The following is a 13,290-nucleotide window of genomic DNA, read 5'->3' on the forward strand; positions in this document are numbered from 1 at the left end:
CTACAAAAGACTGGAGAGAAAGGTGAGAAAATCCAGTTGAAATAGAGATGCTCACCAAATCCCATCTCATTCACTGGTGAAACACTCACTCCCCTACTCCAGCCTCCATGTGGGCACCAGTTTCAAGTGACAGGTCCTTTACTTTTGGGGTTACTGGCAAATAGCCAAACCCTGTGGTGTTAAATCTTTAAGTCAATCACAAGAGTCTAATATAGTACCTACTTCTTAGGTTTGTTGTGACTATGAAAAAAAAATGTAATGGTGGAAGAAAACATGTATGTAACATGTAAGTAAGATCGTCCATATAATTGTATAGATATAGAACACTGTATAATCCATAAATGTGAGACTCCTTCCTTCCAAAGTGTTCACCTGAGAGAACGAATTTGGTAAGAGAATTCTTCCTCTTTAGGTGAAGATGTGATAAATGTAGGTGGTCTTCGGACATTTTTTTCTAGAATTCTCTAGGCTCATGGATTTTGGAAAAATCCGGCTGATATCATATGTTGGCTCTGTGGCCATAGTCGCACAACCAGGAAGTCAGGCCTCAGCTCCTCATTGACCCCTCCTGGGCCCTTCCTAAGTTCTCTTGTCTGTGCGGTAGGATTTTGCTCATTCACAGTGTGTGGGTGTGTGGGAGGAGATGGTATTGTTTTTCAGATACAGTTTCTCATTTTGAGCCACATTTTGTAAAAAAAAAAAAAAAAGATTTTAATGTGGCTTAAAAGATGCACCACAGAGTTATCATAAATCTCAGAATTAAATTAAAAATGAAAGTTAAGAAAATCAACAATCATGTAATGACTATATTTGGGTTCCTGTGGGAAGTCAAACTCAGAAGAGAAAAAGCAGAAACAAGTTGTCTAGAACAGATCATGTGTGTCCTTTACATATGCACAAGCTAAATAAGATATTAAAAATAATTACTTTTAGCACTTGTCCTAGGGGGCAAATGAGGTATGATTTTCATTTTAACATCTCCTGAGCTTGAAGTAGAGAAGCATGAAAAGAAAGAAATCAATAACCCTAACGAAAATGAGGGTGGGAATGAACCAACAAACAAATGGTTTTAACACTTTTTGGGGAGTTGAAACTGACTGGGAATGGCGTGGTGAATGAGACAGGCTGAGAGCTGAGGTTCTACAGACGATGGAGCTACGGGATGTAGAGCCCATGCTCGACAACGAATCCCAGAAAGTCTCTGGCCTCCGAGTCAATAGCAAGCAAATGGGAACCGGAGTTGAAACTAGGGGATTCGCCCGAGGTCCGCAGTGAAGCCGCTGCCAGCACGGGCACATCGGGTCCTCTTCCCCGAACCAACACATGGGCAGACGGATGGCACGTAGAGCTTGTCTCCAAATAAACTGACCAACGTTTGGGGGAAGCAAAGATGACTGACCCTCCGTCACCTGTGGGCAAAGTACAGGTCTAAGTGTTGCTGTGCCTGCAGGACAATAAGCTCATAGTGTGACACAGCAAAGCTGCAGCTCTAGGTGGAGGAGAAGGACATATGGAAGGAAAGGCAAGAGTGATAATACGCTGACAACATCTGTCTGGTCATTCATTCATTCACTCGACAAAAGCTTGCTGAGAACAGCTGGGTGCAGGCCTGTTCTGGTCACACAGACGACATCTGGCGTCTGACGGCACCAGACAAATCTCTCCATCTTCATGGAGCTTACAGGACTCCCTTAGTAAGTGAGGCTGCTAGAGACACTGCAACTGCTTTTGGGATGTCCTATTACATTAATCATAATTACTTATATAATAATAATTTGGAATGTGGGAATAAGAAATAGAAGTTTAAGTATGTTGTTGTAATATAGAAAGATAAGTAACAGAAAAACTATGAATAATAACGTACATGGCGATGAGTAGAGCTGAGTAAGTGACCTGACTTTCAAGCTCTTGTATACGGGATTCATTAGATACTGTCTAAAGCGGACACCCTGAAACAGATAAAATCATGATATCTAGAATTAGGGAGGCCGTCACCAAAACTGAAAACAGAAACAGCTGAAAGCGTTTGCCTGTGGGGTGTGGCACGGAGGGAGAGAAGAGAAGGACCAGACGGTTATCTTTGTGTTCATCATGTCCTGCTCGCCTGGCTGCCGTGCGCACGTATTTTATGGCTTAGCTTGTATGTGTTGAATTAGGTGACCTCTAAGAACAGTTGTAAGCAAAGAATGAGACTCCTTTTTCATCTACCAACTGTCATGGGATTAAGCACAAAGTCATTAGAAATAGATTTCCTTTCTCTATCTTCTAGTAAGTGTTTAAAAATAGATGCCATTTCATTGCGTTCTCTTGCCTGTAATAAATGGTGGGGTTCCAAGAACAAGTCTGCGAAGGTAAGTGCTGGAAATGAAGGATAGCCTGGGAGCAGTCCGTCCGAACAAGATAATGCTTTCCCTTCCCCTCGTTTACCTGTACTTAACCAACAGCATTTAGAAAAGTGGGGGTAACATTTACTTAGTACTTATTTTGTATAAAGCTCTTTGCATATGATAAATCACTTAACAGACTCAACAGCCTGATGGTATTGACATTAATTTTTACATCTGATAGTTGAGGGAATTGAAGATTAGACAAACAAAGAAGTTTGCTAGTGGCAATTCAGGGGGTAGGTGGCGAGCTAGATACCCAACCCAGGTCTGTCGGGCTCCGGTAGCTACGCTCTTTCGTTCCTAACCTTTGGTTTCTCCAGTGTGCACCTTCTTAGAACGAGGCCAGGTTTTGGTATAATTCCATTGTAGGTTATATTATAAGTCAATATTGTCTATGATTTAAATTTCTGTAAGTGCCCAGTTTTTCTAGGTACCTATTGATAATAAAAGTACATATCTATTAGTTTCCTAAAATTTAGGCAAAAAAAACCCTTGTAACGTTTTATTTTCACCCTCAACCAATAATATCCTTCCTATTCCCTATGTTGTATTTAAAAATTTTTTTCAATGGTACTTTGTCCCTGAACAAGTCTTTTGGTCCACTTTATGACCAACTTCGCACACATGATCTCTTGTATTGCTATTATCTGCTGAAATGACACAATGGTCCTCTCTTGAGTCTACTGTTATCAAAAAGAAATATACTCCAGGACCAAGTCAGATGCACATACATTTGGGGGAAATAGTAATAATAATAATAATAATAATAATATGAAATAAACTGGCTCCTGTTTTGTGTACATAGAAGGTGTCAGATGCTTTTCATGAATCATCTCACTTCATCCTCTTTCCAGATCTGTGGGGCAGACGTTGTGGTCAATATTCTACAGATGGAGACTGTAACCTATTGAGGTTAAACTATATGTTCAGACTTGGCATAAACCAAGGAACTGATACAACTAAGACTTGAACAGTAGGTGTAGGAGTATGCTTGTCATGCTTCTGAAGCTGCCTGACATAAATAATTTTACATGTTCTGTCATGCTATCCTTGGGGACAAGATAGGCAGTTGAATAGTAGGGTTGGACACTGTGACCAGTCTGAAATGGATTTGCTTCTACCGATGCCACTGGAGGGAAGTGGGATACATTCTCTATCTTATTTGGTTCCATGTTGTTATTAATGGATTAGAGATGTTCTTGCCATGTTGTTGCTTTTCCTCTGATTATTATTATTATTTTTATTATTTTGCAGAATATACAAAACTGGAAAGAAGAGAGGGAAAGTGAGAATGAGAATCTTAAAAAATATATAACAGGTTACAGCAAGGATCTGATTTTCTGACAAGAGGAAATTAAATAAGGGTAAAATTACAATCATGCTTTTGTCTGAAAAGTTACCTATTTGAGCACAGGGGAGGAAAGATGAAGCTTAGTAAAAACTCATGCAAAATTTGGCCATCTTATTAATCTCAAGCCTTCATTACCATCCTCACAATGATAGTTCCCAAATACCTGTCTCCAGCCCAGCCCTCTACATGGCTCTAGTCCTGTGTGTCCGATAGCTCTGTTGATTCCTCCTCTTGGTGTTATATGTCCAAAAGACTTCTGAAACTTACCATGTCCAAGACTGAACTCTCAAGCCATCCCCGCCAAGCCAGGTCCTCTTCCAATATACTGAAATCAGTGAATATGACCACCATCTGTTCTGCTAGTAAATTTAGGCACCATTGTTGATTTTTCTTTCTCCCTCATCCTCTCTTCCCCATCTTTAATTTCTCCCCACACCCCGTCCATTTTAACTCCTAGAATCTCAGAATTTGTCACTCTTTCTTCTCTACCATTGCCTTATTTTCCATGGGACCATCCTTTCTGACCTGTGGTCCATCTGGTCTCAATGTTTCTACTCTAGCCCTCTTCGACCCACTTAACATGCACGAGTGAGAGTTTCATCACACAAATTAGATTGAGTCATATGTACATGTACAAGATTAAGTTCCTCTAACGCCTTTGCATTTCTCTCCACTACAGATAGAAACCATCCCGTTTACCTTCTCGACCTCGTCTCCTCGGTCTTCCTCTGCTCTGTACTCCAGCGCTATGGGCTTTCTTTCAGTCCCTTGATCACAGTAGCCTGGATCTTCTGTGACCCTTCTGCCACGTCTTTCCACAGGTCCTTCCTTCTGTCGGACATATTCTTTCCTCTTCCTCATTTGGCCAATGCCTAGTCGTGCTTCAGGTCTCTCTGTTCAGGCGGCATTCCTACAACTCTTTAGGTTGGGATTCTCTTGCTACATATTCTTATAGCTGCATGCTCTGTTCCTGTCCTTTGGAGCTCTTATCTCTGTTTATAATTCATTCATTGGTTTGCATGACATATTTACTGACTGCAATGTGGCAGAATTCTGTGCTAAGTGCTGGGGATAGAGTGATGACTAAAACAGCTAAGGATCTTCATTTGGTGATGGAGGAGGTATATAGTAATCAAACCAACACTGAAATATAAAGTATGTCCTTTGGTGAAAGTGCCACAGAGAAAAATACAGCAGACAAAGAAGATAGGAAGTACCTATGTGGGCACAGAAGTGTGTGCTATTTTAAATAATCAGGGGAAAACTGAGAAGGTAGCATTTAAACTAGATGAGAGGATGAACCTTGCACATATCTGAAGGAAGACTGCTCCAGGTAGAGGGAAGAGGAAGGGCAAGAGCTCTACGATGGAAGGACGCTCCCCACGTGCAGAGAGCGACAGGAAGACCAGTCTGTTAGGAGCAGATTAATAGGGGAGATGATGACAGAGAGAGGACTCGGCTGAGGCAGGACCTCAGAGGTCAAAGTAAGAACTTGGCTTTCAGTCTGAGTACGTGGGAAGTAGTTACCTAATGTAAGCCAAGGATGTGATCGGACATATGTTCTTAAAGGATTACATTGGCTACTGTGTGGGGAGTAAACTTTACGGGGGGATAAGGCTGAGGAAGGGTGGAAGCAGGGATATCAGTTGGGAACTTTTCTCCACTGATTCACACAAGGTCAGGTGGTGGATTGGTCACGACGCTAACAGTAAAAGTAGCGGAAATGGTCAAATTCTGGTTATTTTTGAAAGAAAGCCAACAGAATATGTTGACAGATTGAATATGTGTTACATAAGAAAGAAAAATCATGAATTATATTAAGGTTTATAGCAGAGGTAACTAGAAGGATGGAGTCATGATTTGCTGAAATGCACAAATCTATGAGAGAAGCAGCTTTGAGAAAGGTCGTGAGTCCATCTAGACATATTGACTTTAAGATGCCTCTTACGTATTCTGGTGGACTTAGAGAGTAAGTAGGTAGCTGCACCTATGAATCTAGAGCTTGGGAGAGAAGTCTGGGTAGGGTGACGTGGGACTGAGGAGGTTCATGGAGCACAACACTCTGGTTCTAAAGCCAGGAAAGTCCCGGGCAAACTGGGCTGAGGTTTTATACTAGGTCTGGGGTATAGATATGAATGTGTGCATCTTTGGCTTATAGATGATTCTGCTTACATGAGAGATCTAAAATAGTTAAATTTGTAGAATCCCACATTGAAATGGTGGTTGCCAGGGGCTGGCAAGAGGGGACATGGGAGTTCTAACCACTAGGCTTAAAATTCCAGTTAAGAAGAGTAAGCTCCAGAGATCTGCTGTACAACGTTGCACCCATGATCAACAATACCGTATCACACACTTACGATTTTGTTCAGAGACGGATGTCACTTTCAGTGCTCTTACCGCAATCACATACATACATACGTAATAAAAATTTAAAAAGAAGTTTAAAACCATCTTCCTCCTAACATCTTTCCAAGTTTCTACTTCAGCTAATTTTACCACCACCTACCCAGGAACTAAAGCCCCACATCTGGCATTCATCTGCCATTACTTCTACCTTACCGTCACTCTACACATTTAATTAGTTGGCTAATCTCAAACATCTCAAATACACTTCCTCTACTCCATTCCTACTGACATTTCTTCAGGTCAGGTTTCCACCATTGCTCACATGAACCAATATAGTAACTTTCTCACTAGAAATCCTGCCTCGACTTGCCACCCCATGTAAGCTTGTCTCCACGTTGCTGACAATGACCTTTCTAAAGTTTAAACCTAGTTGTTCACTTCCTGGACTAATACCTTTCGAAAAGTATCTTATTATCTTCCAGATAAAGTTAAAAGCTCTTCCAGCATATAAAATCCTTCATAATTTAGTGCCCTCTGACCCCAGCTCCCAGTCCTACTCCATTCCATACACTCTCATCCACCAGTAACAAACCATTAGCAGATACCCGGATTTGCCAGCCCCCTTCATACCTCCCTGGGCTTGCCATGTTGATACATTTACCATTATGCTATGCTCTGTGGCGAAGTCCTGTTCCTCCATCTCGACTCAACTAAAAATCTCTCTCATTCATGAATGTTTTCTTGATGTGCCTGTTGGTAGAATGAGCCCTTTTAATCCATGCTTACTGCCCTCAGAGCAATTGTTACCGTGCAGTGCAATGACTAGTTTTCATGTCAATTCCCCCCTAGACTGAGAGCATCTGAGGGCGGGATCTGTTTCTCACTGTCTTTGTGTCTCAGGTACCTGACAGAGCATCTGACCCGTTGCAGGTATTCAAAGAATGGTTGCAAAGTGAATTAAACTCATCTGGATTTTCTAATTTCTTCTCATCAGATTTCTTCAACAAAAGAGGGAGAGAATTATGGAAAGATTCATTTTTATCCTCACCCGGCCTGTGATATGAGGCTTTAGCAGACTGTAGAACGCGAAAGGTGAAGAGAGATGGTCTGTGGTGTGCGTTTGCAAACATCTGGAAGGCTCGAGGTTAACAGGATGTGGAGAGCTTAGTCTTGCCTTTGTTTTTGCCTTGCTGTTTCAACAGGAAGTATGCGAGTTGCCAAATGCCCGAGATGATACATTAGCAAATCACAGGGAAGGGCAGAAGAGGCAGTGAAGCATGGTTCAAAATCCTCATGGGCACTCGGCTTCTAGCTTGTTCTGCCAGGACCCTGCTTTCCGTAGCAGACAGCTGGAGCGGGCCGAGTCATATGGAGATTACAGAACTCGCTCCACGGCCACCTCATGCAAGTCTTTATGCTTTCTTCCTTACGTCTGTGCAGCGAAACAGAAGGGCTTACTCTTCCTGTCTTACTATTCACATCGGAATGAAGTCAAAATAATTTTCAGGCCGCAGCTGTTAATAATCACAGAGAAAGCATGTTATGGCTACACAGTCAAAGCAGTTTTTGTGTCTGAGATGATGACACGTAGTTAACAGCTGCTTTCCCTACTCTACCTGTTTTCATTTTCTTACCTTCAGTTCTATTTCTTCCTGTGACAGACACCCCACCTATCCCCTGTCCTTTGCTTGTCAGCTGCAGACTCCACCAAGTCCAATTAAGACTCTGACCTTTGGTCTCTGGGCTGTTGACTAGTCTGTCATTAGCGGTCTCTTAGATTTGAACCCAAACAGTTGCTAGAGTTTATAGTCGAATCAGGAAAGCAGGCTCCCCGCCGAGCAGAGAGCCGGAAATGGGGCTCGATCCCAGGACCCTGAGACCAAGACCGGAGCCAAAGGCAGAGGCTTAACCCACTGAGCCACCCAGGCGCCCCTACAGTTGAATCTTAACACAGTCCCCAAATTCTTCATGAACAAGACTGGTCTTCCTCTCCAGACTTAATTCTTCTGCTCCGATTTTGTATCCTGTAACTGAAGTGTTTGTAGCTTCTCCAAGCAAACCATGGGCAGGTGTACACAGAGTTTTAATTGTGTTTCAGCAGTTTGGGCCTTTGTTTACGTTCACGAGTTCCTTCTGTGGTGTCTCTTCCTTTTACCTCCCTGGCTAGTTCCTTTTTGTCCCTCACAGTTTAGTTAACGTGTCTTCTCTTCTGGAAAGTGTTTCAGATTTCCCAGTTGGCGCAGATGGCCCTCTGCCTTGCTCCCAGAGCACACTGTGCATAGTTTCATCTTCAAACTTACGACATTTCCTCAAGTGATGTGTTTCATTCCAGCCTCTCTGTTAACTCACAAGCTGTCGGCAAGAATGCGCCTCGTTCTCCTTATCTTTGTGTCCCGTTCTGTCACGTGCTCAGTACGTGTTGTTTGAACCAAACTGAATAGAATGATGCAAACATGGGGTTTTACCTTGTATTTCTCAAGATATTTTCTGAGTATGATTATATTCACATCACCATGTCACAAATAGAGAAACATGGGCTATCCGATCAAGGAGAGAACCTCAAAATTCAAGCTTCTGGGAAGAGTCATCTACGCACATTTTCCTCATGCCTCACTCGCCTTTCACAGCTGAGTTCTCTTCAATCCACCACGCCACCCTAGCTGTCCTGGCTTCGATCTCAGCAGTGGCCATATTCCAAAATCCGACGTATGCCTCCAGGCCACCCCTTACTTGTATTTCCTAAGTGATCACTCTCCCTACTTGAAATTCTCTTTCCTTCCGTTTTATGATGCGGCGTCGCGTAATACACACTCTGGTGTTCTTTCTACTCTACCCGGCCCGTCCTCTCCTGTCCCTTTGCTGGTGCCACCTCCTCCACTTAGCACTGGGAGTTCAAAAATCAGTCTCGGACTCTAATTTCTTTCTCACCCTGCATTCTTTTCCTGTGATGTCTCATCCATCCCACAACCTATAAAAAACACTATGTATACACCAGCAACTCCAAGATAGGTTTCTGCAACTCAGATCTCCCTCCTGAGCTAGGAAGTCATCCACATGTTTATCTGCCGTTCCCTCTCGGTTGCCTCTCATGCATCTTGATTTAAACATTTCCAAATCCAAACTCATTTTCTTACTCCTCAACCTACTCTTCATCTAGTCTTTTCAGTCTCCCATCCCCCACCTTCCCAAGTGTCCGTGGCAGGAATGCTGATATTATCCTTGACTCTTGTTTTTTGGTAAGCCTCTGTCCATGCCCCCTTGTAGATGAATCTTGAATCTGCCCTTGTCCTGGCTCAACTGCCACTATCTCTTGGCTGAACTCCAGCGGTAGCCTCCCAACTCCCCACGCACCTGCTCCTGCCATCCTCCTGTTTTGCTCATTTCCTTCAGTCCTTTCTATTTATAGATCAGCAGAGTATTCTTTTAGAGATGAAGTTTTAATCATGTTATATTCCTCCCTTTCTCTTTAAAGTGTTCTCCATTTCTCTTAGGATAAAACAGAAAATCCTAGCGTGGCTTGTAAAGGCCCCGTATAACCAGCTCTCACTTTTCCACTTCTCCAGACCTTCCCATGTGGGCCCTAAACACAATAACTGTAGCCTTATTCGTTTGCTCTTTTTTCATTTTTCTTTGAAAAACTCTTCCCCTCTAAAATGTAAATTCTATGAGACCAGTGTCCAAGTCTGTTCTGTTGATCCCTGGATCATAGAAACCTAGGATAATACCTGATGTGCAAAGATAGTCAATAAATATTTGTTGAATAAATGAATCAATCAGTTAATTAATAACAACTTCTTTGGGTACATAAAAGTAGGTCATCCTTGGGGCACCTGGGTGGCTCAGTGTGTTAAAGCCTCTGCTTTCGGCTCAGGTTACGATCTCAGGGTCCTGGGATCGAGTCCCGCATTGGGCTCTCTGCTCAGCAAGGAACCTGCTTCCCCTTCTCTCTCTGCCTGCTGCTCTGCCTGCTTGTGATCTCTGTCTGTCAAATAAATTTTAAAAATCTTAAAAAAAAAAAAAAATAGGTCATCCTTCATGGCTTCTCCTCGGGGCAATTCTCCCAAGTCAAGCATTCTTAAGAATCTTTATTTTAAGAATTAGACTCGGCCGTCCATGTTATTCATTTTCTTTCCATCATTTGTTTATTAGTACATAAAAGTCAACTATATGCCAAACACAAAACTAATAGAAATAAAAATACAGCAAGGTACAGTGAGCAAAAAAAGACCCCAAAGTGTATATGGAACTGTTCTTTAATATTTTGAAACAAATATTTACTAGTTTGAGAATTAGCGTGCTGGGATGCCTTTCCGAGATTTGAAAGATGATGACTGCTAGGAAGTATGATTTTTTTCTCTTTCTGCTGCATATCTTGACGTCAGGACTATGGTGCTTTTTCAGTCTGCATATGCCCTGTGGGATTGTGGTGTGCTAAACGCTAGTCTGTTTTTACTGTGATGATTCTAAGAAACTAATACAACCCTTTTAGGAAAGCATTGTCATTTTGATTATTTTCTTCGGCTTGGCTGTCTTGGCTCTCTCACAGATTTTTTGGTGTGCTTTAACCCCAGTCTAATATCGTCAGGAGTCTGACCTGTATTTTGGGGAGGTCAATTGTTTCCTCATGCCAGAAGCAGCGTAAGTTTACAGCGCTCAGTGCAAGAAGCAGTAAAAGCCAGCCAATGTTAGCAGTGGACTGAGTTGCATATCGGTCATTACTCAGCTAACAGCACTGCACCTTCTTCATCAGATAAATCCTAAGCTGGAAATGGCAGGAATGTGTCACGTGACCGTGACTCAGCATTTTCCATGAGCGCTCACTCACTCACCGCGGCACTATTGAAAGTTCAGCAAATGGCCAGGCTAGTCATGGTAGGTAGGAGACTATCAAGACATATGCTTTTAACTAAAAACAATTTTATGTCAAAAATGTTAGCACTGCCAGGAATTCACAAGATTCGGTTATTATTTGTACACTTGTTTTTTTCTTCCCAGAGATGGATACCAGTACCCTGGTGCTAATTTAGTACTGGGGAGTTAGCAAATGGCAGACTTGAAAAATATCTAGGGTCACATGTTTAGCGATAATTTTATTTAGTTACTAAATCTCTTGCACACAGGAAATCAGCACAGTTTGCTTCTGAAGATATGAAAACTTGTGATTTTAGCACAGCATTAATGCTTTATTATACTGAGAATATTTACTGAGAAGAAGTTGGCTCTCCTGGGCTTCCATAAACATTGGTGGGTTTTTGTAGGTTGAACAAAATATGTAGCATTAAAGGACTGCAAATTCCTAGACTAAAATCTGAGGCAAAGTTCAAATTGCTTTTGCTCTTTTGTTCTCGGCAGACTGTTTTTTCAGTCAACCACAGTGCTGATCCTGCCCAGAACTCTCCTTTAAATGCTGTTTTATTAAAATCTTTCTTTAAATCTGCTTCAAACTGTTAGAAGGTTTTCTGGGAGGAAAATTAAGAGACTGTAACATGGTAACTTTTTAAAAACAATTTCTATGGGGGCCTGAGTGGCTTTAAGCATCTGCCTCCAGCTCAGGTCCTGATCCTGTGGTCCTGGGATCGGGGTCCCTGCTCAGGGAGGAACCTGCTTCTCCTTCTCCCTCTGCTTGTCCTCCCCCAACTTGTGCTCTCTCTCTCTCAAACAAAAAAATTTTTTCAATTTAAAAACATTTTCTAGAATCACCAAGTAGTATTAATGAATCCAGAAAGAGCCATGATAACGGAAATATTCAGTGACTGAGGTAGTTTCTTTCATTATGATGTCCTCTAGATCAACTTGTGTTGTAGCTCTCTGCGTTTAAGCCCCCGTCACAGAAAACTGGTAAAATAAACATTTGCCTTTCCTCTGGTGCATGGGTGGTTCCAGGTGACACAGTGGCCTTTATTTTGTGGCAGAACTCCTGGAATCAGTCCTAACTAGCAAACACCTCCGGCCCCGGCTGCGTGGGTGTGTGCAGGCCTCAGATGACACACATCCCGGGCTGCACTCGCTGGTGGCTCAGGCTGGTGTTAGAACTCCAGGTGCACTAACCCATGCTTCGTGGAAGGAGAAATCATGATCCTGGTTGTTTGTTTTTGTTTTTTCCACATTTCCCAGGGACTGTTCTGGCAACGTCTCCTCCGCTGGGGAAAGCGCTGTTTGTAGGGTTGGCCCCGGGAACCACGGCCACGAATCTTCTTCCCTTTCTTCCTTCTGGGGCGCTCATGCCAAAAAGGTGCAAGATAAAAGACACTTGCAGCATTTAGTGTGGGTTTTTTTTTTCACTTTGAGCAAGGAGTGGCTGACCAGAGATGGGAGGCTGGGAGAGATCAAGAGGAGGCCTCCCAAGAGGTCAAGAGAAGAAATGGTACGGGGACAGAACACGGCGCCAGAGAGGGAACCATTGGCAAGCTTTACCCGATACTCTGGGTCTCCTTGAGAAGACCTGCTCTGTGAGGATGTGGGCGCCAGAAATGAGGGAGAGGGCTCAGGAGAGAGGGCAAGGACCAGCTGGAGCTCAAAGGCTGAGTGTTGAGGAGGAAGGAAGGTTAAAGGACAGCCAGCAAGGACATTAGTGGCCTTGCAGTGGTTAGCAGGACACTAGGACTTAGTAAAAATGGGTCAGAAGCAGAAGGGGACCCATATTCCACACTTCGGAACAAGATCAGAAAATGACCAGAACAGAGTAGGTACAAAAGTAAATATTTAGAATGAAGAGGGAAATCCTAACAAATCACAATCATTTATGTTTGCTATTACCCCAAAGCATGTGACTGAGGGGACGGATTGCCAGGGCTCCTGGCACGGCTCAGGAAGAAGGGCTTCGGGCTTCCAGCAGCCTCAGCCTCATGGCAAGTCCGACTCTGCCCACGAGGATATAAACGCCACTGACGTGTCTGGAAGGAGGTTCGTGGAGGAAGACGGATGCACTTACAGTCCCAGCTTCACAATGGTCAGTGTAAACTCAGAACGGCTCTAACTCCTGATTTTTTATACAATTTAAGTGAGAGCATGCATATGAAGGTGTTCTAAAAACTTGTAAAGTTCTTACTAATGTTATTTATTTTCTTACATTCTGAAAAACCCATTACATCTCAACCATTCACCAAATTCATCTAGGACTTCAATGAGCCTATTTTTACCCTATGCAAGCTCCTTCGAATTTTGTTTTATAACTACTGTGAAGCACTGCGTCTCATTTTTCCTAAA

The 13,290-nt window shown here is 42.8% G+C and overlaps 1 protein-coding gene across 2 annotated transcripts; it reads right to left on the reverse strand.

Moving 5' to 3' along the window:
• Positions 1 to 1,012: 1,012 nt before the first annotated feature.
• Positions 1,013 to 7,833, reverse strand: LOC309843862 (uncharacterized protein). Of its 2 annotated transcripts, XM_082689803.1 has the most exons (5): positions 7,719 to 7,833; positions 6,746 to 6,834; positions 4,438 to 4,631; positions 1,865 to 1,949; positions 1,013 to 1,409 (listed from the first exon to the last, which is right to left on the reverse strand). In XM_082689803.1, the coding sequence occupies exons 3-5, from the start codon at positions 4,597 to 4,599 to the stop codon at positions 1,156 to 1,158; spliced, it is 501 nt and encodes a 166-aa protein (XP_082545929.1). In that variant the 5' UTR covers positions 4,600 to 4,631; positions 6,746 to 6,834; positions 7,719 to 7,833; the 3' UTR covers positions 1,013 to 1,155. The 2 variants fall into 2 exon arrangements, 1 of the variants encoding a protein (XP_082545929.1); XR_014300382.1 differs by lacking the exon at positions 1,865 to 1,949.
• Positions 7,834 to 13,290: the final 5,457 nt, after the last annotated feature.

Source organism: Mustela nivalis, assembly GCF_964662115.1.
Source record: "Mustela nivalis genome assembly, chromosome: 11".
NCBI classification, from domain to species: domain Eukaryota; kingdom Metazoa; phylum Chordata; class Mammalia; order Carnivora; family Mustelidae; genus Mustela; species Mustela nivalis.

Excerpts from the sequence above, each read along its gene's own strand:
- LOC309843862 (XM_082689803.1), bottom strand. The coding sequence starts at position 4,599 with ATGAGGAAGAGGAAAGAATATGTCCGACAGAAGGAAGGACCTGTGGAA. Across the intron at positions 1,950-4,437 it reads GAGGAGACGAGGTCGAGAAG|GGTGTCCGCTTTAGACAGTA; the intron begins GTAAACGGGATG and ends TATCTGTTTCAG. Across the intron at positions 1,410-1,864 it reads TCAGCTCTACTCATCGCCAT|GTGACGGAGGGTCAGTCATC; the intron begins GTACGTTATTAT and ends CTTTGCCCACAG.